General features: G+C 45.7%; 3 protein-coding genes across 8 annotated transcripts in view; 2 read left to right on the forward strand and 1 right to left on the reverse strand.

The window, feature by feature from the left end:
• The window catches only part of ANKRD39 (ankyrin repeat domain 39), a 320,177-nt gene that overhangs the window by 24,405 nt on the left and 267,834 nt on the right, over positions 1-27,938 (forward strand). Inside the window, exon 2 of the mRNA XM_083456657.1 lies at positions 5,566-5,726. The gene's annotated coding sequence lies outside the window, so the exon portion shown is untranslated. The remainder of the gene's footprint in view (positions 1-5,565; positions 5,727-27,938) is intronic.
• COX5B (cytochrome c oxidase subunit 5B) lies at positions 8-2,888 on the reverse strand. Its single transcript, XM_083456663.1, has 4 exons — positions 2,679-2,888; positions 1,815-1,885; positions 746-845; positions 8-238 (listed from the first exon to the last, which is right to left on the reverse strand). The coding sequence occupies exons 1-4, from the start codon at positions 2,794-2,796 to the stop codon at positions 129-131; spliced, it is 399 nt and encodes a 132-aa protein (XP_083312789.1). The 5' UTR covers positions 2,797-2,888; the 3' UTR covers positions 8-128.
• The window catches only part of FAM178B (family with sequence similarity 178 member B), a 173,604-nt gene continuing 158,970 nt past the window's right edge, over positions 13,305-27,938 (forward strand). For 3 of the 6 annotated variants that reach the window (XM_083456602.1, XM_083456604.1, XM_083456606.1), the window contains exons 1-5: positions 13,305-13,328; positions 16,020-16,532; positions 17,755-17,821; positions 21,809-22,824; positions 23,692-23,750. In XM_083456602.1, the coding sequence (XP_083312728.1) occupies positions 16,140-16,532; positions 17,755-17,821; positions 21,809-22,824; positions 23,692-23,750 (1,535 nt within the window). In that variant the 5' untranslated portion in view covers positions 13,305-13,328; positions 16,020-16,139. Of the gene's footprint in view, positions 13,329-15,996; positions 16,533-17,754; positions 17,822-21,808; positions 22,825-23,691; positions 23,751-27,938 lie in introns of those variants that run through there. The other 3 variants (XR_014515032.1, XM_083456605.1, XM_083456603.1) reach the window with 2 other exon arrangements.

Consider the following 27,938-nt stretch of genomic DNA (forward strand, 5'->3'; position numbering starts at 1 on the left):
TCACACAATGAGTCAAAGACTTTATTAGGTTTCAAGGAATGTGATACATCGTGACATAAACAGCTACGTAGCTCAGCCCTGTATCCAGAAATCATAAATGGAGAGCTCAGCAAAGCTTTGAAGCCAAATCAGGGCAATTGGTAGCTAACCAACTTGTAATGGGCTCCACAGGAGGGGCAGCGCTGGGGATTTCCCTTGTGTAGCCAGAACCAAATCACAGTGCTGTTGTCCTCTTCACCTGCAATGTGTGGGATAAAGTAGATTAGGCAAGATACTGCAGACACATTGGCAAAATGTACATAGGAATGATGACAGGGGGTTGCATCTAGGCAATACAAGTTGATTCAATAAAAAAGCAAGCACAAAGAAAAAGTTGATTAATAAACCAAATCACCAAGAGTGAATTTAATAGCCACTCAAGCTATTAAAGAAACTACTTTAGGCAGAGGCCATTTATGAGGCTTGTTACACTGATCATGTCTAAGAGTTCAGCTGCATCTGCAGGCAAGCCAACAATTTGCCTTCACAAATTTTGCAGATGTTCCAACTCAAACATGTCACATCTTCAGCCATATTCTTCCCGCCTACTCAAAGGAAGTTCAACACAAATGAGATGCTCCCCCCCCCCCCCCCGGCAACACTGATTTCACATACAGATAAGTGACTGCACAAGAAAGTTCCCTTGAAATGATGTGAACAAACAGCACTGAGCCAGAAGCTATTTCTGTATTTAAGAGAGACTTACAGATACAGCCCACAAGCCTCTTGTCTGTAATTGAAGGGACTATGTTGGGGTCTTCCTTTGTTCCAGCATATCGTTTGGGTGGTAGCATGTTGTAAGGATCCTACAAGCAGCAGGAGAGTTGAAGACCACTTTAGAAACCAAAAAAAATTACTGCACATGTTCCCAGTAACTATTTGCCTTTCCCACCCCTGAGGTTTGTGGCAGCAAATCAGCTTGCAGCTGAATGCCCTAGACATTCCCCTGCTCCAGCCAGTTATTCTATTTGTATAATTTTGTCACTAAAATACCTGATTTCCAAGCCAAGATATGAACTCAACCACACCCAGCCCAGCAAACCTGACAGTTTCTCAGATTCAGTTCAAGCACTGTACTATGAAGCAGATAAAAACCAGTCTCCATCTCTCATTTGATGGAAGCACCAGAATGTTACTTATTTATAAAATGTTCTATACTGCTGTATCATAAAAATATATTGCAGTGGTTTACAACATTGTATAACAATACAGTAAAATAATAAAAAATCAGATACAAAAGTGAAAAAACTAAAAACGAGCATCAGTAAATTATTGTGGGGGATCTACTCAATTGATTTCCATTTAGCTGAATACTGAATAAAGAGAGAAAATGTTTAGTGGGACAGGCTGTTGCTGCTACCTAATAAATTCATTTTTAAGTCTAAAGTATTCTAAGTGATCCAATTACAGTGGTATCTTGGTTTAAGAACAACTTAGTTTATGAACAACTTGGATTAAGAACACTGCAAACCCGGAAGTAGGTGTTTTGGTTTGTGACCTTTGCCGTGGAAGCAGAACATGTTCCGCTTCCTGTTGAGTGTGTTCCATTTGTAAACTGAGTCCCCCGCTGCTATGGGAAAGCACACTTTGGTTAAAGAACACTTCGGTTTAAGAATGGACTTCCGGAACAGATTAAGTTCGTAAACCAAGGTACCACTGTAAAAGTGCCAGTGTTCTGGGGGAAGTTACCAGTTTTTTACCATTTATACTAAAGGAGCACAATCACAACATAGTTTTATCAATAAAGGTCATTTCCCTTGCTTGTTTTTACTCACCAGCCCCTTCTCTAAAGCTTTCATGGTTTTCCTCTCCATTCCTGTAGCCTGTTCTTCATCAGTGGGAATACCTAGGATAGAGAACAACAGTGAACTGTTGGGGATGAAAGAGTCTTCCCTATGTCAGGGAAGACAGAAAATATTTGTTTTACTACCAGTGAGCCTCTTGGCATCTGTGCCCCTGGCATTCACCACTTTGTCCAGTCCATGCCAAGTGATCCAATGACTTTTACCATACCATTTTAAATTGCTTTCCGTTTCTGTTTCCTAAAGGTAGTATAAGAGAAGGCCCTATATCTGTTTTGAGATCCCAAGTTGAAATTTTGCAGGAAGCTCTTTGAAATATTAATACATTTGGAGGGGGGGGTGGATTTTTAACCATATTGATTTTTAAATCATTTTTTAAAGTATAAATTTTGTAACTTAACTTTATCTGCCAAATCATATTAAAGCCTATGACGTTCTGAAGAGATTGGTATTTTTAGTTTTGAAATATCTCCGTTCTGGACTGAGCCATGTTTTGAGGTTTTTGTGCAGTCCGGCAAATCCCCCCAAAATTAAAAACGGAGACCTGGGACTTTCTCTTCTACTCTACTACTTTTAGGAAACTGAAAACGGAAGCAATATAAAACGGCAAGCTAAAAGTCCCTGGGTCCCTTGGCAGGAGGCGACCCTGGAGAAGAGTGAGGGTTGCCCCTGCTTCTGCTCTCCTGCCACGTCCCTTCAACGCGGCCCGCATTCCCCTCGCATCTTCCCGCCTCGCCCGGGGAGACCAAGGCGGCCAGGCCAGGGCGGCCCCTGCCCTCAGTCGCGGCCCAGAGACCCCAGCCAGGTCCCCCCGCGCCGCCTCCGCCCGCCGCTCACCTCCGGCGCCCATGGAGCGGACGGCCCCCGTCAGGCGCAGCGGCCCCCGGCCCAGGGGACTCCGGCCCGCGCTGAGGCCTCGCAGGGCCCCGCACACCCGCAGTAACCTTGACGCCATGGCAACCCTCAGAGCCGAGCGAGAGAGAGGCGCAGAGAGGCAGCCTCCCCACAGGATCTCTTCCGCTTCCTGCCCTAAGAAGACGCCCGCCCACCTAGTTCCGGTGTTAAAAATAAAACAAAGCCCCCATTGGTCGCGACGCCCTGTGGGCGGGCCCAGGGCAGCTCCGCCCTCGCGAGAATGGCCGGGCGGGAGGCGCCATCTTGCAGCCAGAGGCCCTTCCTTGGGAGTGGTCAGCCCGGCCGTAGCAGAGCGCGGCCCGCCTCCCGGGAAGCTCCAGCTGCTCTCCCGAACAAAATGCCCAGCAGCTCAGACGGGAGGGGAGGCCGACACGTGTGAGGAGATCACAGCCCGAGGCCTGACACGCCTTCATTTCTGACAGGCTCACATAGGGCTGCCGTGCGTCCGGACTTTCCCGGACAAAAAGCAGCGATGTCAAGGGCGGCGTTGACGTCCGGGATCTCAGACAAATCAATCGAGAAATCGCGGTGTTTTGTGGCGTTTTTGTATAGAGAAGAAGCAGAGCTCAACAATGTTAGGGTTTTCCTTAAAAAAGCTCCACAACAACTTTTTTTTGGGGGGGGGGTCCAGGTTTTTACTTTTTGAAACATGGCACCCCTCGGCTCACACCAAAGACGCATCTTTCCTTGAGCCCCACATGCCATGTGAGGAAGTTCCCCGTCCTGCGCTGGGCGGAGGTAAACCCAGCCAGCCTCCCTCTCTTCTCCCTTCCCTCCGCCCCAGGCAGGGCAGCTGCTCCCGGACTCTGGCCTTGGGCTTCTGCCTCTGCTTCAGTGTCCCCCTTCCTTCCATGGGGCAAGTGGGGCAACACATCAGAAATGCCTGCGTTTTGTTTTTTTTAAATGATATTTATTAAATGCTTAATCGTTACAAAAAGAAAAAGAATAAAAAAGAAAATAAGAAACAATAAAAATTTAACAGACAATACATCAAAAAGAAAAAGAAAAAACAATACCACAAAACAAGAAAAAACTAAAACATTTAAAAACACATCCAAATTTCATTTCTTTATCTTTCATATGCTTGTTTCCTCGACTTCCTCGCTTCCTCCCTTTTTCGTATTCTAGTTCAAATTAGCTGGTTCAACAAATCCTTTCCCTCTTTCTCAATTTTTGTTCTATAATTTATCCTAACACAGTTTAACTTTAAATTTTCCACTTTAGGGCATTAACAATTAGTATTTCTATAATTCTTAATAACACTTCTGCTAAAACCATGTAACTTCATTCCAATATTCTTCTAACATTCATTAATTTTGCAATATTTCTGTAAATATACTTTAAATTTTTTCCAATCTTCTTCCATCGACTCTTCTCCCTGGTCTCGGATTCTGCCAGTCATTTCCGCCATCTCCATATAGTCCATCAGCTTCATCTGCCATTCTTCCCGGGTGGGTAGATCGTGTGTCTTCCAATACTTTGCGATGAGTATTCTTGCTGCTGTTGTGGCGTACATAAAAAAAGTTCTATCTTTCTTTAACACCAATTGGCCGACCATGTCCAGGAGAAAGGCCTCTGGTTTCTTCAGGAAGGTATATTTAAATACCTTTTTCATTTCATTATATATCATTTCCCAGAAGGTCTTAATCCTTGGGCACGTCCACCAAAGGTGAAAGAAGGTACCTTCCGTCTCTTTACATTTCCAACATTTGTTATCGGGCAAGTGATAGGTTTTTGCCAGCTTGACTGGTGTTATGTACCACCTGTAAATCATTTTCATTAAATTCTTCTTTAAGGCATTACATGCCGTAAACTTCATACCTGTGGTCCATAACTGTTCCCAGTCAGCCATCATAATGTTATGTCCAACATCTTGTGCCCATTTAATCATAGCAGATTTCACCGTTTCATCTTGAGTATTCCATTTCAACAGCAAGTTATACATTCTTGACAAGTTCTTAACTTTGGGATCTTTCTAGTTTTGATTTTTCCACCTGGAAGCCTATTTTTTTGTCCAATTTATATGCCTCCATTATTTGATAATAATGGAGCCAATCTCGCACTCTGTTTTTCAATTTTTCAAAACTCTGCAGTTTTAGCCTGTCTCCCTCTTGCTCCAGAATTTCCCAATACTTCGGCCATTTGGCCTCCATATTGAGTTTTTTCAATGCTTTCGCTTCCATTGGTGACAACCATCTTGGGGTTTTGTTTTCCAGCAAATCCTTATACCTTATCCAAACATTAAACAATGCTTTCCTGATAATGTGATTCTTAAAGGTCCTATGAACCTTGACCTTGTCATACCACAAGTATGCATGCCAGCAAAATACATTGTTAAAACCTTCCAGATCCAAAACATCAGTGTTTTCAAGAAGCATCCATTCTTTCAGCCAGCAAAATGCGGCTGATTCATAATAGAGTTTAAGGTCTGGCAGGGCAAATTCACCTCTTTCTTTAGCATCTGTTAATATCTTAAATTTTATTCGAGGTTTCTTGCCCTGCCAAACAAATTTAGAGATATCTCTCTGCCACTTCTTGAAACAGTCCATTTTACCCACAATTTGCAATGTTTGGAACAAAAACAGCATCCTTGGCAATACATTCATCTTTATAACAGCAATTCGGCCTAGCAGTGATAATTTCAGATTTGACCATATTTCTAAATCCTTTTTCACTTCAGACCAGCATTTTTCATAATTATCTTTAAATAAGTTCACATTCTTAGAAGTCATATTAACCCCCAAATATTTCACTTTCCTAGCCAATGTTAGTCCTGTCTCCTTCTGAAACTTGTCTCTCTCCATCGCAGTTAAATTTTTCTCCAAAACCTTAGTTTTCATTTTGTTTAACTTAAAGCCTGCTACCTGGCCAAAATCTTGAATTAATTCCAATGCTCTTTTAGTACTAGATTCTGGCTCCTGTAAAGTTAATACCAAGTCATCAGCAAATGCTTTCAATTTGTACTGTTTAGCCCCAACTTGTATCCCTTTAACCAATTGGTCCCTTCTTATCATATTTAGCAAAACCTCCAGGACCGATATAAAGAGCAGTGGAGAGATTGGGCACCCTTGTCGCGTTCCTTTCTCAATCTTAAATTCTTCCGTCACCACATTATTCACAATTAGTTTGGCCTTCTGTTCTGCATAAATTGCACCTATACCATTTCCAAAACCTTCACCCACCCCCATCCCCTGTAAATTCTTTTTCATAAAACTCCAAGAAATGTTGTCAAAGGCTTTCTCCACATCCACAAATATCAAAACTGCTTTAGTATTTATCTTCACCTGTAGTTTTTCAATAATATTAATTATGTTCCTCGTATTGTCAGACAAGTGTCTGCCAGGGAGAAAGCCCGCTTGATCTTTATGAATTACCTCTACTAATACTTTTTTAGTCAAAATATCTGCAAAAATTTTGTAATCCACATTAAGCAGTGATATGGGGCGGTAGTTCTTAAGTTGTGTCTTATCAGTCTCTGTTTTTGGTATAAGTGTAATATAGGTCTCTTTCCACGACTCTGGTGCCCTTTTCCCCTCCAATATTTCATTGCAGACTTCCTTTAAAGGTTGTATTAACCATTCTTTCAAAGATCTGTAATATCTTGAAGTCAGTCCATCCGGTCCTGGAGATTTACCCAATTGCATATTCTGTATGGCCCCTTCTACTTCCTGCTCTGTAATTTTAAGGTTCAACATTAACTTATTTTCCTGGGAGATTTTTTGTAGTCCATTAACTTCTAAAAATCTATCAATGTCCATTTCTTTCTGCTTCTCCTGTGTATACAGTTGTTTGAAATACCTCTGAAAGCACTATCTAATTTCCACTGGATTCTGTATATTCTTTCCTTCCACTTCCAAATTCGTAACTGTGTTAAGTTTTTGTCTTTTTTTCAATTGCCATGCCAGAAGTTTCCCACACTTATTTGCCGATTCAAATGTCTTTTGTCTCATCTGTCTCATCTTCCATTCTATTTCCTCATTCATCAATTTCATGTATTGTACTTGGTATAACTTTATCTCTTTCAGAATCTCTTGCGACTTTGGTTTCACTCTCATTTTTTTCTCTCCTTCCTTTATTTTTTCCAGGATTTTATCTTTTTTCTCATTTTGTGTTCTTTTCTTACAGATGCCTGCGTGGTTTGGATGCCTCTGTATCCGCGTGGCGTGTGAGCGCCTTTACTGGCCTCGCACCAGATTTCTGGCCTATTTCCAAACATGCTGTGGCTGCCCCTCTTGTTGACTGTTTTTGTATTTCTTTTTAAAAATATATTTCCCCTCTATGCCTGGGCTGAATATAAGAGGAAACACCTAGAATCTCACCATGTCAGTTAGATAATTGCTGCAATTCAGGATTATATATGGACTAGTGGAATGAAATTCACGGCATGTGTTTTACTTAGAGAAAATTTGGAAAAGATGATGTATAGGTGGTACATCACACCGGCAAAACTAGGAAAAATATACAAAACAGGAAACAAGGCTTGCTGGAAGTGTAAAATTAAAGAAGGTAATTTCTACCATATGTGGTGGACCTGTGAAACAATGAAGAAATTTTGGGAACTTATTTATAATGAGTTAAAAAAAATACTTAAATACACCTTCCCTAAAAAGCCAGAGGCCCTCTTACTAGGAATAATTGGGGACGAAATAAAAAAAGAAGATAAGACGTTTTTCCAATATGCTACGGCTGCTGCTAGAATATTAATTGCACAAAAATGGAAAAGCCCAAATATCCCAACGATCAGAGATTGGCAAGCAAAATTATATGAGTATGTTGAGTCAGCAAAAATGACACAAAAAATTAGAAACCAAAAAAAATACAAAGTTTGTTAATGATTGGAACAAATTTATGGTATACATTGAAGGTAACTACAGAGACTTAAAAACTATAGCAGGTCTGATATAAGTCTTACGACGCGCAAACCAGTAACAATTAATAGCTGCAGAAAAAAGAAAGAACTTCTTATTAAGAAACCCGAAAACGGAAGGGTAGGAGGTCAAGGGAGGTGTAGGGAAAAGGTTTAAATATTTAAAAATATAATGTTTTAAGGAAAAGGACAAAAACGGTAATGAATGTCATTCCTGTGTTATGTACGGATATTGCTTATTAATCTGTTGATTTGTTTTGTTTTTTCTTTTTCTTTTGGATCTTTTTCTTTTTTTTCTTTCTTAAGAGAAACTCAATAAAAATATTTTTTTTAAAAAAAGGATTATATATGCCAGCCTTCTTAGGGTCCCCAGCATGGTGCCTGTGGGCAGCAGTGTACCTACCAGTATCTCTTACAGCACCTGTGAAAGGTCTCAGTAAATCCAAAGTGTATGAAAGACTTTTGCTCTTCCTGCTCAGTTCTTGTTACATTGAACTCTCACCACTCCAAACATGTCCACTTTGCAGTGGGTGACAGGCGTGGATGCCCACTTTCTCTTCTGAACAAAGGTGAGGTGCACAGGGCTTCTCTTTCAGAGCAAGTGAAGTGGGATGGTGGCCAGTGTAGTTCCCTTTCTCTCTCACTGGTGAGGGTGGCTGATGCAGGGGCATGCCTGCAACATTTTGTGCACCAATTTCTCTGCTCTTTAAGATGTGGCAGCCATTTTGTGTTATGCAGCACTCCACTCCTGGCACCCACTTTGTGACTGGCATCCACAGCACTCTCTCAAAATCCGATGTGCTCACTGCTATTCAGGACAACTTGCAAGTAAAACATTAGAAAATGCAATGAAATGACATCAAAGTAATATAAGATGAAGAAAGGTTCAACAAATAAAGCAAATACATTAGGTAGGAAATTATTTATTTGGTAAAACAAACAAAAAGGTAAAGGTAAAGGGACCCCTGACCATTAGGTCCAGTCGTGGCCGACCTTGGGGTTGCAGCGCTCATCTCGCTCTATAGGCCGAGGGAGCCAGCATACAGCTTCCGGGTCATGTGGCCAGCATGACTAAGCCACTTCTGGCGAACCAGAGCAGCGCACGGAAACACCGTTTACCTTACCGCCGGAGCGGTACCTATTCATCTACTTGCACTTTGACGTGCTTTCGAACTGCTAGGTGGGCAGGAGCAGGGACCGAGCAACGGGAGCTCACCCCATCATGGGGATTCGAACCGCCGACCTTCTGATCGGCAAGTCCTAGGCTCTGTTTAACCCACAGCTTGAATTTTAAAAACCCTCTTTACCATCTGATGAAAGAACAAGTGAGGGAACCAGTCAAGCTTTCTAGGACCAATAATTCCATTATATTTGCTGCAAAAAACCCTTCCATATCAACCTGCCCTTACTCTAAGATCAGCAACTGAGGCCCTCCTGGAGGCCCATCCTCAGTATCAGATACCTGGTGTGCTCTCCTGGGCCCAACTCTATATAGGTGGCTAGTTAAGATGCTTCTTTTTGATGGGCACTTAAGGAGAAAAGCGGCAACTACTGCATTAGCAATGATTTGTTGTTGTTGTTCATTAAATTTCTATACCGCCCTTCATCTGAAGATCACAGGGTGTTTTACAGTATAAAAACACAAACATAACATAATGACAAACAAAAACAATAACTCCAAACCCACAGTTAAAAAGGCCAAAGATTGTTTAATTTGCCAAAGGCCTGGGAGAAGAGAAATGTTTTTGCCCCTCCAGGAAAGGCTCACTCTCATGTTGCAATTCTCTGGCTCTCATGGAGGAGGTGCACGAAGGAGGGCCTCAGATGATGGTTGCAGAGTCCAGGTAGCTTCGTAGGGGAAAGATGACCCTTGAGGTACTGCTGTTTAACACTTTATTGGGACAAAAAACAGCACTTTGAATTGGGCTCGGAAACTAATTGGCAGCCACTGCAGTTGGATCCGTGTTGTCTGCTCAAACCGTCTTGCCCCAGTGAGCAACCGGGGCCCCAAATTCTGCACCAGCTGAAGTTTCCCAGCTGTCTTCAGAGGTAGCCCAATGTAAAACGCATTGCAGTAATCTAACCCAGAGGCTACTAGAGCATAGATGACAGAAATTAGGCCATCCCTGTCCTTTGATGTGTCGTTACATGTTTTTCAAGGCTTGTGTCATTTTGTGGGTTTTTATGGATTTGCCTGTTGGAAAAAATCCTGTGCCTTTATGCAAATTATTTAAAATAAATGAGTTTGTATACATACTTAAGATACGTATGTCAGAGGCTCATTTATAATTCTATTTCATGAATGATTCATGTTCTTGTGTAGCTGCATTGTTTTATAATTTCTGAATGTCCCATGATCATGATCATATTATGAAGCAGTCGTGTTCTATGTTATACATCAGTGGTTCCCAATTAGGGGTTCGGGGACTCCCATGGAATGCACCCAGGGGCTCTGCAGCCCCATCCCTTGCCTCCCCCCCCCCCAACTATTTTTGTTTGTTTGTCATTTTTGCAGGGTTATATCACAAATTGTATGGTCTGTTTTAGTGCTGTGTAATTTTTCAGTATATGGGTTTTGAAATCACACTGCAATAACGATTTTGACCCGGCAGTACATAGCAACAGATCACTCCTCATGCGAGGGAGAGCAGGGCAGCCGGTTGCGAGTCTCTGCCTTCCCTTCGCACTGATGGAGAATATCACTTCAAGGCACTGTGGCACCACCTTCCCCTGGCACTGAGGCAGAGCAGCTTTTCTCTTATGTTTAATTTTTTATTGGTTTTTACCCATATTTTCCAGCATATCATCCTTTTAAACATCATTTCAAATTTTTTGGCTATCACAGCCTAGGACTTCCTTCAACCTTGACCGGTGGTTTTCTAAAATCTTTTCTAATTGTGCATTTTGTTACTTTTCTTTACATTTCCAACATTTTTGTCCTTTTCTTTACATTTCCAACATTTTTGTCCTTTTCTTTACATTTCTAACATTTATTGTCTGTTTTATACATTTCAGCTAATTTCACTAGTGTTGTACATCATGTTCATAATATTTTCTTTCAGTGCACTGCAAGCAGTAAATTTTATTCCCTCTTTCCACAGTTTCGCCCAATCTATTTGTATATTGTGACCAACATCTTTAGCCCAATGAATCATAACCAATTGAACTTCCTCATTTCAGATGTCATTCCAATAATAATTTGTACATTTTAGATAATATTTTAAATCTATTATTTAATAACTCCAATTCAAATTTGATTTTGTATATCCAAATCCATTTTTTCTTTTTATCCTCTTTAAACATTTTGTTGACTTGACGATAATGCAACCAATCATTCACCAAACCTTTTACATCTTCATATGGTTTAAGCTTCCATTGGTTCTCCATCTCTGTTACTAATTGCTCATAGGTGGCCCAATTTTTACCCATGTTTATCTTTTTTACGCTCATTGCCTCAAGAGGCGAAAGCCATCATGGTGTCTTGCGTTGTAATAGATTTTTATATCTGTCCCACACCTCATACAATGACTTTCGAAAGAAAGTCATACCTCATGTTATGTTTGCTTCAGGTTGAGCATTTTCAGGTTGCGTCCCACGGTGACCCAGGAAGTACTGGAAAGGGTTACTTCGGGGTTTCGCCACTCGCGCATGCACAGACGCGCAAAATGACGTCACACGCATGCGCAGAAGCGGTGAATCGCGACCTGCGGACTTGGAGACGCGGGTTGCATTCTGCTCATGTTGAAAATGGGACTCCGGAATGGGTCCTGTTCGCAATCCGAGGCACCACTGTATGTGGTTTCCAAATCCTTTATGAACTTTTACTTTATCATACCAAAGATATGCGTGCCATCTGAATCTGTTGCCAAATCCTTCCAGATCTAAAAGGTCTTTATTCTCTAACAACATCCAATCCCTTAACCAACAAAGGCATGATGCTTGCTTTTCTCACTCAGCAAGAAAGCAGCCACAGAAGGACGTGCATCTCCACTGGATGCCCCACGGACTGCGACTTGATGCACCCCCACCCCCTCCCACTCAAACCATGCAGTGGAGGTGATGCCGCTTCCTTTCCTCCCCCCCCAATCTCTGCGGCTGCTGCTTCCTGCATTGTGGGGGGATGTTGGACTAGATGACCCTCGGGTCCCTTCCAACTCTCAGATTCTGTGATTCCCTCATCTCCACGCCTGATCAGCAGGCACCCCACCTGTGCGATCTCCGTAACTGCTCCTTACCTCATCCTCACACCCAATCTTCAACATCAGGCATTGTGATATATCAGATTATTATTATTAATGATTGATTTATTGAATTTATATACTGCCCTATATCCGGAGTTTTCAGGGTGGTTCACAGAACAAAATCAAAATACAAAACCACAAAATACAAAATCAAAACCACCCAATAACGATGTTTAGCTGCTGATATATCACAGCGTTGAAAACCATAGAACACTCATCCCTAGTCTGTTTTTTTTAGTAAACCTAAAATCCTTGGGAGAAAGGCGATGACAAACCTAGACAGCATCCTAAAAAGCAGAGATATCACCTTGCCAACAAAGGTCCGTATAGTTAAAGCCATGGTTTTCCCAGTAGTGATGTATGGAAGTGAGGGCTGGACCATAAAGAAGGCTGATTGCCGAAGAATGGATGCTTTTGAATTCTGGTGCTGGAGGAGACTCTTGAGAGTCCCATGGACTGCAAGAAGATCAAACCTCTCCATTCTGAAGGAAATCAGCCCCGAGCGCTCACTGGAAGGACAGATCCTGAAGCTGAGGCTCCAAGACTTTGGCCACCTCATGAGAAGAGAAGACTCCCTGGAAAAGCCCCTCATGTTGGGAAAGATGGAGGGCGCAAGGAGAAGGGGACGACAGAGGACGAGATGGTGGGGCAGTGTTCTCGAAGCTACAAACATGAGCCTGACCAAACTGCGGGAGGCAGTGGAAGACAGGAGTGCCTGGCGTGCTCTGGTCCAGGGGGTCACGAAGAGTCGGACACGACTAAACAACAACAAAATCCTTTGCTTATTATGGGCTACCCCACTGATTTGTTCAAAAAAATTTGCTTTGTAGAGGTAAACTACCTTAGAGTTATCAAAATTTTCAAAAGTGGGGGATCCGTGGCTTGGCTTTTGTAAAATAGGGGGTCCTCAGTAATTAACTAATTGGGAACCACTGTTATAAACCAAGCACTGCTATAAGTTTTTTTTCTTTTTGTATTCCAGTGTACTTATTATCAATTATTAAAAAAAATTGGTGCAGCGCAAAGCACATTTTTATTCTGAAAGTGTGGCCCAGTTTTTTAGCCAGTATTTTAGCAGGTGGAGGTTGCATCTTGGAGCCGCATCTCATGAATCCGCTCCAGGCAATTTAAAGCACCCCTCCCTGCAACAGAAAGAATCCTGGGAACCATAGTCTGCCCCTCAGGGGCTGCAATGCGCAGTACCCTTAAACCACCGTTCCCCGCATTCCGGAGGGGTGGGGTGCCTGTGAGCTTAGGATCGGGCTGAAAGGACCTCTTCTCCCTCCCGAGCCCTCGAGGCGACCACGTGGCTGGCCTGGGATCCCCGCTTGCTGATTGGCTGTCCTTGGCTGCGCCTGGCGCCCCGGGCGACCGAGGGATGGAGCGTTCGGGCTGATTTTTGAATCGGGCCGAAGCAGGTGGGAGTTGGGCGGCGGCAGAAGCGGCCGGAGGAGTTTTTCGCAGGTAGAGAGCGGGGTGCAGCCTTCCTCCGAGTGCAGCCCCTTCCCAGTTCTCGGGGTCCTTTTCCTCCCCTCTTTTTCGAGGTCTTCCTTCTTGCATCCTTCGCTGGGATCAACCTTCCTCTCCCACACCTGCTTCCCAAGGCGGTGCACTTCCCGCGGTCAAGCTGCGGCAAAGCAAAACGCCGCTATCGCAAGGTGGCCTCATCCTTGAATGCCCGCTGCCTTCCAGGGTTGCGATGCATTGGCAACGACCTGCCTGCTTGTAATATCAAAGTACTTGGTGAGGTGCAGAAAAGGTACAAAGATACTGGATCTTGCATGCTGTGGCCTCTGAGTACCAGCACCACCTCCTCCTCTTCCTGCTGCTGCTGCTTTGTGCTAGATGCCACTGCTTTTAGCCACGATTCTGAGTTAGCCCCTATAGTAACCCTCTTCCTACCTATAGTTACTCAGAGCATGATATATCACACACATAAAATATCAACACACACATGTTGTTCTCTTCCAGTGGTTCCCAAAATGAGTGGTAGTGCCCCCTGGAGGGTTTACCTTGGGGGAGCTAAGAGGCAAGGGGGACGGTGGGCGGGTGCTGGAGGGTAAAGGACCATCAGACTTTGAAAAACTGGTATCTGTGGATCAAGTTCATCCGTTTTGTCAACTTAATTAAACTGAATAGTTTGAACAAATGTGCAATTAATTGCTACTGGTTTGAATTCTATTGTGTTACCTTCCTTGGTGGGTTGTGTAAATGCTTGTTCTAGAACAGGGTGGCGGGGGCACTGGGGATGAGTTTATTGAACTAAGGGCATGATGGCTCAAAAAAGTTTTGTAACCACTGTTCTAGTCCTACACCAGCAAGTTATCATCTGAAAGTCCTCTGTTTTCACATATTTGTTCCTTAATAAATCTTTAAAAATTTGCGAACTCGCCTGATCTGTCACTGCCTGGCTCCAGTGGTGGGTGGATTCTCAAGGACCCCAGAAATGAATGCTTTGGAACAGCATTTTGGGCTCTGACCTTGCTGAGAGATGCTGGAGCCACATTTTAAGCTGTCAGTACAAAGTCCTACAGTGGTGCAGAGTGAAAGACCTTGGGACTTTTTAAGAGCAACAAGCAATTGTTGCTGCTCTTTGCGTGTAGATAAGACTCACAGACTCAACTTTCAAAAAGCGGAGGCCGTGTGCGGTAAAATAACCGCCCTATGGTAACTTTTTTTCTTCTCGCATTGCCATGATCATTTTTTGATGGAAGGCTTTGCAATGAGGTGGTGGAGGTTTTCAGCCCTGCTGCCACTGTATTCTGGTCATTCAAGTCTAATGCACATGAGTGAGAAGCAGGCCCCCTCCAGACTGGCGTTCTGCCGCAGTGTGTTCTGAAAGTCCTTGTGTGCTGCTGCTTCCTGTAATGCAACTGTCACAGAATCATATAATGGTAGAGTGGGAAGGAGGGTTAGCTAGTCCAACCCCTGCAATGCAGGATCCTGGAGTTAGAGTCCTCAGCCCCTCCAGACTGAGGTGTATTCTCCATTGAGGTGTATTCCGCAGCATGTTCTTGCTGACATGATCACAGTACATTAGTGATGGATTTATTCTGCAATGTTTCCTTAGTGCTGCTCCTGAGAGAGGCTATAGTGCAACATAAGTGGGACAGCCCACCCCCAACATTTGGGTTATGAAAAGTTAAGGGATTTTAGCAGAAAGTTAAAGGACATGCACTGATTGGAAACAAGCAGGATGACCGCTCCCAAACTTTGCAGACACAAATAGTATTGAAAGTGGGATCACGTATGACTGTCCCAATAGCATCATGAGCACAAAGCAGCATGAATGAGCAATAAAATGACCTCTGGAGATGCCTGCAATGAGGAATAGTCTATTCTGTCTTCCTGAGTGATTCACAAGAGCGAAAACTTTTATTTGTGCTGTAGGTACAAGAATAAAACAAGACGCCCACATTGGGGTGGGGAAGCCTATAGGCCTTCAGATTGGCTGGACTGCCGTTCTCATCGCCCCGACCCCTGGCCATGCTGGCTGTTGCTCCTGGGATTCATCTGGCGTCTTGGGAGTTTGGGTGCAACTCAGCTTGGAGGAGTTAAGACGAGAGAGGGCAGGCACCCACATTCCCATACTATCCCTGCCCCTTTCACCCATCAGCTGACTTCTCTAGCTCCTTCTTGCTTAGACTGACATGTCTGGGGTTGCATCCTGTTTACCACTTCCTCCTCAGACTTCTATCTCAGACTTCAAGATGAGAGGTCATCTTTAACTCTTCTATGAGAGAACAAAGGAGCAAGCGTGGCTTTCTTGTTCTTCTCTGGACTAGCTGGATAGAAGTTTCTAGTTCTAGTTTCAGTTATGTATTTCCTGCAATAAACAACTTTACTATTTTCTTCTCTGCAAGCATTTATCTCTGCGTGATTGTGACAGGCAATGTCTCTTCTCTAACCAAGGTTTCACTAGTTTAAACACTGCTTGCTCTGCATACCAAAAGGGTTTCAATAAGTCATTCACCAAGTTATCCCAATCAATAGTATTGTTAATGAGTGGCAAAAAATGCTTTAATAAATAAAATAAAGTAGCTTAAGCACCAGACAGATGATGAGTGCAATAAGCCACCAAATTGGGGGTGGGGTGGGATTTATTCTTTGTAGCAAGAAGATAAATATTGTTTGCCTCCCTTTCCCTCACTCCAGGTGGCTGGAGGCCTTCCAGAAAGCAGGAGATAAGGCTGCTTTCCCCAGCTGCTGAACTCATTCCTTTAAGAAACTCCAGAGAGCAGGCAGAACAAGCTGGAGGAGACATCAGAGTTAGCCATGAAGAAGGCAGGGAAGCAAAGCCCTGGAGGCTCCTCTTCATCCAGTGACCCGCAGGGGACATCCAGGGATGCATCAGAGCAGATGTGCCCTAACCCACCTTCCCAGGAGGACGCCGTCAGAGTCACTTCACTTCCCCACCCAAAACAGCCATCCTACAGCATGGAGCTGTTTAACCCCTGGCAGGACCTTCGGTGGTACCAGATCCCCTTGTCATCTTCAAGGAGGCCCAAAGCAGGCCTCTTCAGCTTTACATTCCAGTCCAGGCTGGAGGAGTACCAGCAGCTCCGGAAGTCCAAGAATCTGAAAATCGGCCGGCCCTTCTCCATGCCGCCTCTTTCTTCTGTTCCCTTGATGCTCACTGATGGCTCCCAGGAAGCACCACACAAGAGGGTGAGTAATCCCTGGCCAAACGTGAAGCTAGAATTTGGGGCTTGGGAGGGAGGAGTGTGCTCATGGATTGACTCCTGGGGCTGGTGTGTACTGTTGCCTTTGTTGCCAGTCCAAATAGATTTATGTGCAAATAAGTATTATTTTTAGAGTGTCCGAAAGGCACATGCCCTGCCCTTAGGCTTAGACTCTGAGAGGGCAGAAGACCGTCTTGCCCAATGCCTCTTGGAAGCAAGAGGGAAGAGGCACTGCTCAGTGGCAGACGGTCCCAGCTTCAGCCCTTAGTATCTGCAGGTAGGGCTGGGAATCATCCTTGTTTATAATGCTAGAAAACCTCTGCCAGTCAGTGTGGACAATACCAAGCTTGTTACTGAGTAGATGGACCAAGGATCCAACCCTGTGGAAGGCAGCTTTCCATGTAGAGAAATGGTAGAGGGGGAGGGATCCGTTTGGCAATGCTAGGATGCAGAGGGTCCATCCTGCTGGAACCTCAATGTTCTTTACTTGCTGGTGGTCTTGCTGTGATGGAGGTGAAGGGGCTACCCAGCAGCTTGCGATAGGAGCCAGTCCTTCTTCGGCTTGTGATAGGAGCCCGTCATTTCCCTTCCCCAGCTCTCTGCAGCTACGTGGCAACAGCAACGAATAGTCGCAGCAGAGTTCTTTCTGGAGAGTGTGGGGAGGAGAAAGCAAACTCCCTGCAGCTGTTGCGGTTGCCTAGAAGGGTTCAGGCTGCTCTTTCCCTAGGTGACCCTTGGTCATCCTCGGCTGGTAGATACCTCGAGTTACAAATGCCTCAGGTTACAAACTCCTCTAACCTAGAAGAGTTACCTCGAGTTGAGAACTTTGCCCCAGGATGAGAACGGAAATTGTGTGTCGGTGGCGCAGCAGCAGCTAGAGGCCGCATTTGTGAAAGTACGCCTCTAGTTAAGAACAGTTTCAGGTTAAGAATGGACCTCTGGAACGAATTAAGTTCGTAACTAGAGGTACCGCTGTACATCGTGCCACAAATGTCCCAGTACAAATTCTAATTCCCAAGCATCCTGCATTGCCATGAGATCTCTGTAAGCATGAATTGGGTCCTATCAGTTTTGTCCCCGGCACAGAGAGCCAAACTGCACACACAAGACAGTAGTGCAAAGCCACAGAAAGCGCTGATGAAGTTGCTGCAGAGAGGCTTCCTTTGGATAATGACACACCTTGAACGGATGTCCCTTTTGTCCTACAGCAAGACGGCCGCAGGCGCTCAAGAGCTGGTGAAGCCAAAGGTGGCAAATCCCTCTCCTATATCAAAGGTAATATTTTAAAACAGGGGTGGGCAAGATGTAAGGCTTGTTGAATCTATGCTTCACTTTTTGCTAGAGCCCTGAGATTTATCAATGAGAACCAGGTGCAAAAGGCACCCAGTTTGAATGAAAGAGCAGGGAGCCTCTGAGCTGAGAGGTAGGTCTTCAGGACTGGGAATGAACTGAGCTCACACAGTCCTCCCCCCCCCCCATTAGCTCTCTACATTTCAGCAGCCTGATTTAAGTTGGATTTCTTTTTCATTGCCCCTGAGTCATGTTGATCTGCTGCAAATCATTCAGAGATCCACCATTATATTTTGATCTGCCTTCTTCCCACCCTTGATCCAAAATGTCACCAGTGACTTTGGCAGTGCAAAGGGATTGCTTCTGGCAGGGCAATCCCCTAAGGTCCTGCTTCGAAGACAGCTCTGCTTTGCTGGACCTTACACCAGGACAATTAATGGATACCCTTTGCTTTTCCAGAGGCAATGCTAAAAGCACAACAATGCTTTTGCTGTCAGTGTGATGAAGGAGGGTTTAGGGATTCTCATAAATGGTTGGTGGCAGGTGAGTTCACCTGAGTGGTTCTTCAGTGCTCTGGCCCCTCAGTCAGACTAGGCTTGGTGGATCAAGGGTTCCCCCCAACAGGCCAGCTAGGAAACACTGTCTTATGAAACCATCCAATCCACGTCAGCTCCTCATTCTGGGGTTGCTTCCAGATTTGCTTTCACAGAATTTCTGCAGAGGTTTATGCTATCACCACCAAGTGGCTCATGAATGTGTATTTAGCACTTGCTATTTATTGCAATGTTCTTGCTTTTTTGTAGGATCTCAGCTAAAGCATCCATGGCAAATGGCCATCCAATCTCTGCTGTGGGTTGTGATCCCATGGAGATAGTTGAAAGGGAGGAGTGAATCATACGCCTGATAAATGCAGGCGTAACTCAATTTCTTTCTCAAAATGTAATGCCCCAACAATTCAAAAAGTGTTTTGCATTGGCTTTAAAAATAAATCCAGCCAGCAGAAAAAGATCCATATCCAGTTTGGCAGTCCCAGGCTCTGTTGAAAGGGAAAGTTTTGATGCATAATGTAAGGCCAGGGTGATGTAGTGGTTATACTGTTGGACTAGGAGCTGGGAGACCAGGGTTCAAATCGCCACTCAGCTGAGTGACCCTGGGACAGCCACTGTCTCTTAGCCTGACCTACCTCACAGGTTTGTTGTGAGAATACAGATGAGGAGGGGGAAAGCCGTGTCTGCCACCTTGAGCTCCTTACAGGCAAATGTGAGATGTAAGTAAAATTAAATTAAATGTGTTGAAGAGCCATGAAGCTGTGAGTCCCACCACAGATAAAGCCTTCGTCTGAGCAGCCTCTGGTTGTACTTTGGATGGGAAGGACAAGCAGGTCCTTCTCCTTTCCTAAGACATTCTGAGCAAGCTGGGGGGGGGGGGGAGGCGCTCACTCCGTTATCCTTGACTGCACCAACTGCCCCTAATCCTGGGGGTCTTCACCTTGCTCGTCTTTCATTCTCAGCCCCCACCCATAATATGGAGGGTAGTATTTATTTTAGGACATAAGAAAAGCCCTGCTGGACCAGACCAAAGGCCTGTCTTACCTTCCCTTCTGCTTCCCACACTGGACAACCAGATGCCTGTGAGAAGCCTGCCAGCAGGACCTGGGGCATCAGGGCTCTCCTGATCTTGGTGCCCTTTGAGAGATTTACCTCCCTGCAGCGTTTGCCTAATCTCCTTTTAGAGCTGTCCATGCTGGGGGCCTGCAGTTCCTTACCCATAGATTTGAGGATTACAGTGGTAAAATTTGTAATCTCAAGCACTTTGTATGCTAAACCACATCCTCTTGGAACGCAGCCTACAGAATGGTGATATTTAAAGCATGTGAAACTGGTAGTGCAGCTGTTTTGATGTGGTCAACAGTGGGCCCCTGTTCAAATGTCCTTTATATTGTCCATTCACAATACAATTATTTGTGCTCAAGATGGTATTGGGACAATTATATGCCATCCAATGTTCAAGTTTTGGGGGCAGACATAGCGATATTTTTCCACCTTCGCCGCATCAAGCAGTTGGTTCCTTACCTTTCCCAGCCCAACCTTGGCCACAGTGATCCATGCAACGGTCATCTCCAGGCTTGACTACTGTAATTCGCTCTACGCGGGGCTGCCCTTGAAGCTGTCCCAGAAACTCCAGCGGGTGCAGAATGCTGCAGCGAGGCTCCTCACGGGGTCTCTGCCATGGGAGCATATTCACCCAGTGCTTTTCAAGCTGCACTGGCTCCCGGTGGAGTATAGGGTCAGATTTAAGGTTTTGATTTTGACCTTTAAAGCCCTTCACGGCCTAGGACCCTCGTACCTACGGGACCGCCTCTCCTGATATGCCCCCCAGAGGAACTTAACATCCATATATAGCAACACCCTAGAGGTCTTGGGCCCTAAGGAAGTTAGATTAGCCTCAACCAGAGCCAGGGCCTTCTCAACACTGGCTCCGGCCTGGTGGAACGCTCTGTCTCTTGAGACCAGGGCCCTGCAGGATCTGATTTCTTTCCGCAGGGCCTGTAAGACAGAGTTGTTTTGCCTGGCCTTTGGCTTGGAGCCAATTTGATTCCCTCCCTCTTTTTCTTTTTCCTTTCACCTCCTGTGAAGAGGCTGCATCCTAATGTTTTAATGTTGCATTTTAATCTTTTTAAAATTGTATTTTAATCAACTTGTTTTTATTATTGGTTGTTAGCTGCCCTGAGCCCGGTCTTGGCTGGGGAGGGTGGGGTATAAATAAAAATTTATTATTATTATTATTTGTTTCCAGTCAGTGCAACCCCCCCCCCCCCGTTGGTAATAATGCAATAGGATTGGGGAAGGCTGGCAGAATGGAGTGGAGTGATATGGGTGGACAGTTCAGGATGAATCCACCAGTCATGCACTGTTATTGCATCAAGCACATGTTGCAGAATAAGCCCACCAGTCTGGTTTGCGAAGTAAATGTCTGCATGGCGGAGGAGGGAGGCAACACCAAGCGAAACGCCTATCTTCTTGGCCTGCAGGAGGAGTCAGCAGAGGGCGCTTTCCCCTTGAAAATGTTACTGAATCCCAGGAGTTTTTCACTAAATGAAAGTTGTATTGTTCACAGGTCAGAAAGCCCCTTCTCTCAAAAGATGCGCCTGCCCTTAGAAGCACCAGTCTAGTGGAACAATATAGTAGGATTTCTGAAACTTCTTAAAACTGGCCTCCATCAGTACAAATGTGTATAGGTCTGAAGCCGAAACAACTTAGTTAAGGGGATGGATCTTGACTCAGGAGCGCTGAATATTCCAGCTAAACATTAGGAAGAGCTTTCTGACGCTAAGAGCTGTTTGACTGTGAATCAGGCTTCCTCTGAAGGTGGTGAACTCTCCTTCCTTGGAAGTTTTTTAACAGTTTGATTGGCCGTCTGTCAGGGATTCTTCAGCTGCGATTCCTGCATTGCAAAGGGCTGGACTAGATGACCCCTGGGGTCTCTTGCATCTCTACAGTTCTGTTTCTAGTCTTTAGGAAGGTTCTTTGAGACCTTCAGTAACAGGTGGGGTCTGTTTGCATCCTGGGTTTATGCAAACCCCTCAAGGTCCTGTGTCAGCATTAACCCAACGTGTACCAGAGCCTTGCCTTGTGCAGGGGCAAGGACCTTAGCAGGGCACAGAAGTCCTGCCCTTTGGCCACATCCACTCCTCCGGTGGCTTCTGATTTCTTATCTGACACTGTCCAGGCACTTTCAGTTATATATTTGCAGCCTTAAGGGCCAGATTCTAAACACACATACACACACACCAAAATAAACGCAAAATTCTTAGAAAGTTGAGTTCTGTGCTCAGTCCTCCCTGCCCATTGCGCCTTTTGTGTGTTTGTTCCCCTGTGGCATTGTAGCATGCTAGTTGCCAGAGCATTAACTCCTCTCTCTCTCTCTCTCTCTCTTTCTCTCTCTCTCTCGCTTTCTCCCTGTCTTCAGCAGAGCCCCAGGCCGCTTTGCGGCAGATGCAAAAAAGGTCCCAGAAATGCAGGTCATCAGCAGCCCGCTTTTTGTCCAAGAGAGACACGGGCTTCTTGGGAGCTCCCAGCCAGGGACAGAAGAAGGGGCCTGGCAGCAGCTGCAGCAACAAAGAGGGGCAGCAAGGCCTCTCTTTGTATCAGCACGGCCTCCCTGATTTGTTTCCCCCTGCACACCCCCTGGAAGAGACATCCCACAGCAGCCACAGCTCCAGCCTGTGGGGCAACCCAGACTCTCCGCTGGAGGAAGATCAAGAGGACACCATGTTCCCTCCAGACTGGTCCCCACCCCGGATTGGATTCCTGTACAATGACGAACTGCCGCCCTTGAGCCCTGCCCCAGACCCCGCATCTGAGTACCAAAGCTTGGAGGAGATGCCTGATATCACCCAAGAGCCTGCTGAGCTGCACATGATGGAGTCCACAGCCAAGGCCTCTTCCCTCGCTGGAGACCACCCACAGTTCCTAGAAGAGCCTGTGATCCTGCAGCCAAAGAATGCAACTCTTCAGGAGGCAGAGAGAGTTGGTCCAGTGCTCCCCATGGCCAGTGCCTTTCACATGGCCAGTGAGCAGCTGGAAGGAGCCCCGCTTGAGGGCCAAACCCAGACAAGCACCCAGAGGGCCTTAGAGCTGGAGTCTCCTTTCTTACCCTCTCCTAGCCATCCATTGGCCACACCACCTGCCACCTACCTTAGAAGCAGTGCCTCGACATCCTCCAGTGAGCTTGCTGGGGACCCAGTGAGGCTGCCCTATGATTCAGACCAAGAGGAAGACCCAGGCCCAGAGCATTCCTCTTTTCCCACCCCTGCCCATTTCCCGATGACATCCTCCAGCATCTCAGCCTCGCCAGATGAGCTTTCAGGTGACCCAAGGAGACTGGCTCTGGACTCAGACATGGATGAAGACACTGATGACCTTGTGTCTCTTGGAGACCTCCTGCAGATGAGCAATTCAGATCCGGGCTCTGAGGACCTTTACACAGTAGGTAACACTCTGTGGACTAGAGGTTTGGAATGTAATGGCATAGAGTTGGCTTAGTTTGGTTCAGTAGCCCATCTTCCTTACCAGTGTGATTTCAGAGAGGTAGCACCCCACAAGGTCCCTGGACACTGTCAAGGGCAGCAGGCCGGATGTCTGATGCAGACTACGCCCCATAGAAATGCACAAAGAGAGACTGCAAAGCTGAAGGCAGGGAGAATAACGCACAGCCCATGGGTTGTGTGGCCGGGCCAATTCTCAATTTAAAGGGAGAGGTAGTTGCCGTATTTTTTGCTCTGTAAGACTCACTTTTTCCCTCCTAAAAAGGGGAAATGTGTGTGCGTCTTATGGCGCAAATGCAGGCTGCACAGCTATCCCAAAAGCCAGAACAGCAAGAGGGATTGCTGCTTTCGCTGCGCAGCGACCCCTCTTGGTGTTCTGGCTTCTGAGATTCAGAATATTTTTTTTCTTGTTTTCCTCCTCCAAAAACTAGGTGCATCTTGTGGTCTGGTGCGTCTTATAGAGCGAAAAACACAGTAAATTCCCTCTGGTGGACCCCCCCCTCCTATGTTGATGGAGCCCCCTGGTGGCAGCAGTGGACACAGTACTGCTTTTTACGATGCAATCTGCCTGCCGTTTTAATTATCTGCAATGCTTTTGATGTAGCATTGCTCCGGGGCAAAAATGGTGGCCTGCACGGGCAGCATTGAGATCCTGCTGCTGCCACATGTCATGTGTGTGTCCCTACTGGGTCCTTGGCAGCTGCCCCAGAATGCCAGGTGCCAACACCAGCCCTGTTTAGTAGTTGTGCAGCACTGCTCTGTCCTCGTCTGCTAAAATGACACATTTCTCCTCCACCTTTGCATCCAGCTCCTTTCTCCAGAGCCAGACGGTTATCTCAGCAGCCTTGACAAGTTCCTTGAGAAAAGGTAAGGCTCACCCAGGGATGGAACTCCACTGGTGCATGTTGTGTCTTGCAGCTACACCTTGAAGCAACCTGCGCATGCCATGTGTTCATTGCTGCGTGGGCCCCTCCATTCAGGTTTATTGGTGTGTCTTCTGCATTGGACCCACCCACACATCATTCTGCTCCCCCCCATGTTATCCCCCTTATTGCCACATTGGGGGGGGGGGGCTCCTGCGCTGTAGCAGAACAGAGGCGGGGCAAAAAAACTGGGACACCTGAGGCATGAAAAGGGACAGAATTTCAGCAGAAAGTTACAGGACATGGACTGAGTGGAAAAGAAGCAGTAGGTCCATCCCGAAACTTCTGCAGGTGCAGTTGAAAGTGGGATTGTGTATAATTGCCCCAATAAAGTCATGTACTCAGGTAATTTTACTGGGAAAGGGGAATCATGTCTAGCACCCCAATACCATCGTGAGGACAAGTCATCAGGATTGCCCAATGAAAGGGTTGCTGAGAGGGGCCCTCCCGTCAGGACACAGGAAGAGACTGGGCTTGGCACATCTCAGAGCCCACTTGCTGTGGGTGGTTCCATGAAGCATCCATCTCTGGAGAGCCCCAGGAGAGCTGCCAGAGAGCTTTTCTGTTTCAGTGCTGCTTTTATGGTAACTTTATGGAATCCTATCATTGGAGGCTATGATATAAACCAAAGGTGGCTGGGCTTCTGGCTTTCAGGGTCTCCTTGGTTTTTACCCAGAACCTCAAGGCTCAGCTGGGTGGACATATGCTAGCCTTTAGGCCCCAAATTTCTGAAAGAGCACCTCCACCCATACAGACCTTATTGGGTGTTTCTTGATAGAATTCTGCCCCCCCCCCCGAAGTATGGGGTGAAGGAGAAGTATGGGGAGGAGTGAAATGCTAACATCAGGAATGCTAGCTTGGAAGAGGGCATTCTCTGGGGCACTTTTGGAACTTTTGGAACTCCATCCCCACAGAGGTGCATGCTGAAGATGAAACTTTCTGCCCTGCTCTTCTGATTTCAAATGGTTTAAATTGACTTACTACATTTTTGTATTGTTATAACCTGCTCTCTGGCCTTGTGGTGAAAGATGGGTAAGAAATTGAAATAACAGTAAAGGAACTGGGTTCCTCTGAACACATGTTCAGCTCAGGAATTTTTATTCAGTACCAGGATCAAACTCACAATTTCTTTCATGAAAAAGCCACTCATTTTTTTCACCCAAGCATTCTTTCTTAGCAACCTCAGGGAGTGAAGGAGGTTTTCCCTCCTCCAGTTGCTGCCACTGTTAAACAATTGGGAGGGAGAAATCCTTGCCAGTCACTCAGCTCTACAAAAGCAGATCCCAGCCTGCCTTTCCCCACTCTTGTTCTATATGCACACCCTTCTCCATGCACTGGACAAACCTTCCACTGGGATTTCCAGGTTGTTGCAGCCTAGATAACATCCATATTCCTCTAAGTCAGAATGGGGAAAGTGTGGCCTTTCAGGTGTTGCTGGACTACATCTCCCACCATCCCCGTCTGCTGGCCATGGTGGCAGAGGATGATGGGAGTCCAACAGCATCCGCAGGGCCACAGGCTCCCCTACGGTCTTGGTGTCTCAAGACTCAGCTTAGTCAAGAACATAAGAAGAGCCTGTTGGATCAGGCACTGGCCCATCTAGTCCAGCATCCTAAAATCCTAGAATTGTAGAGTTGGAAGGGACACCCCCTGCAATGTGGGAATCACAGCCAGAGAATCCCTGACTGGTGGCCGCCTAACCTTGGCTTAAGAACCTCCAACCTCTTGAGACGGTCCCACTGTTGAACAGCTCCTACTGTCAGAAAGTTCTTCCTGATGTTTAGTTGGAATCTTCTTTCTTGGTTTGAGTCCTACCCTCCAGAGCAGGAGAAAACAAGCTTGCTCCCTCCTCCATGTGACAGCCCTTGAGATATTTGAAGATGGCTCTCATCTCTCCTCTCAGTCTCCTCTTTTTCGGGCTCAGCATACCAAGCTCCTTTAACCGTTCCTCATAAGGCTTGGTTTCCAGACCTTCCTCTGCACATGTTTGTCAACATCCATCTCAAACTGTGGTGCCCAGAACTGGACACAGTAGTATTCCAGGTGTGGTCCGACCAAGGCAGAATAGAGCGGTGCTGTTACTTCCCTTGATCAGAATAGAGCGGTGCTGTTACTTCCCTTGATCTGGGTACTAGACTTCTGTTGATGCAGCCTAGAATAGCATGAGCATTTTTATTTTTTATTTTTTGCTCCTGCACCACACTGTTGACTCATGTTAAGCTTGTGGTCCACTAAGACCCCTAGATCCTTTTCACAGGTACTGGTAGTGTCTCCCATCCTATATTTGGGCATCTGGTTCTTCCTGCCTAAGTGCAGAACCTCACATTTGCCCCTATTGAAATTCATTTTGTTAGTTTGGGCCAAGTTCTCCAATCTGTTGAGGTTATATTGAATCTCAGTTCTGTCTTCTGTGGCATTGGCTACATCTCCCAGTTTGGTGTTATCTGCAAATTTGATGAGCATCCCTCAACACCTTCATCCAAGTTGTTTATAAAGATGTTGAATGGCGGGGTGGCTCCCTGTGGCACCCCACTTGTCACCTTTCCCCAGGATGACAATGAACCATTAATGAGCACTCTTTGGGTTTGGTCAGTCCTCAAGCTACAAATCCACTTAAGAGTAACCTCATCCAGTCCACATTTTACCAGCTTCTCTGAAAGACAATCATGGGAGACTTGGTTGAAAGCCTTATTGAAACCAAGATACATTACATCCACAGCATTCCTCTAGTCCATCAAGCTTGTAACTCTTATAAAAAAAAAGAAATAAAATTAGTCTTGCGTGCCTTGCTTTTAAGAAACCCATGCTGGCTCTTACTAATCACAGCATCTTTTTCTAATTGCTCACAGACCGACTGTTTAATTATCTGTTCTAGGCCTTTTCCTGGTATGGACGTCAACCAGACTGACCGGTAGTTGCCTGGGCCCTCTCCGCCCACTTTGAAGATGGGGACAACATTTGCTCATCTCAAGTCCACAGGGACCTCACATGTTCTCCAAGAATTCTCATATATTATATTCAGAGGCTCTGGGATTGCATCTGCAAGTTCCTGTCCTCCCTGTGGCCAGCCAGATGCCTCTCCCTCCTCTGGTTTCCAGCAACTTGTATTCTGAAGCATTACTCCTGATTGTGAAGGCAGAGCTTAGCAGCCTCCACGGCTAGCAGCCACTGATAGCTTTCTCCCCCATGATTTCTGCCATGCCTCAACCCCCCTGGTCTGCTTTGCGGTGCACCTGGAGCCCTGCTCCTTGCAGCAGGTGGCAGAAGAGAGCAGATGGAGCAGGACTAGGTGAAGAGGGGGGGGGGGGGCAGAACTGCAGCCTCTTCTTGCTTCCCTGGGGAGTTATCAGCTGCAGAGTGTATTTCTGGGTTGCAGCTTGGCAGCATTGCTTTCCACACATCCTGTCGTTGGTAATCTGTACTGTCGGCTCGTTGTGTCACAGTCAAAGATGTGCGCAGCCGGAAGGTGGCACCTGTTAAGAAAATAGCTCTGGCTGGCTCATGATAGTGAGCCAAACCACATCTTGCACTGTGGAGCCCAGAGCTGCTAGCCAGTTTGGCTAGAGGGATTTTGAAGTTGGATTCTCCCACCTCTTTTTAAAAACATCCAGACGTTAATACAGGAAAGAGAACTGAGAATCTAGAATTACAACAGAAACACCCACCCCCTCAAGTAATTCCCTCTACCAATATATATATATATATACCAATTTTATACCAGTTAATAAATTTATACCAATTTTAATAAAAAGTGTCAAATTTCTTGCCCATCCATTTTTCTAGAAACATGGGTTACTAATTTGTCCATCAGAATTAAATCCCAAAGTTGAGACCCAAACAAGTTTGTGTTCAATGGTTTCCTCTACTTGACAATGGTTAGTTTTGCTGCAGTCATTGGGTGGGTGATGGGGTCTTATGTGATCTTGGGTGGCCACAGAGCAGGATAAAAGGGCAATTTGGGATCAAGGAAGATAGTCTGTTCTGCAATGAGCCTTGCCTCATGAAACACCTTTATCCAAAAAGAAGAAGCACAGCATCACCACCACCACCACATATGACTAAGTGAATCAGTTACATAGCAGGTTATCCAATAGAGTGTTGAGGTTTTTTAGTTATTTTGCTTAAAGGAAGT

The sequence above is a fragment of the Podarcis tiliguerta genome, assembly GCF_965153285.1.
Source record: "Podarcis tiliguerta genome assembly, chromosome: 8".
Lineage (NCBI taxonomy): Eukaryota > Metazoa > Chordata > Lepidosauria > Squamata > Lacertidae > Podarcis > Podarcis tiliguerta.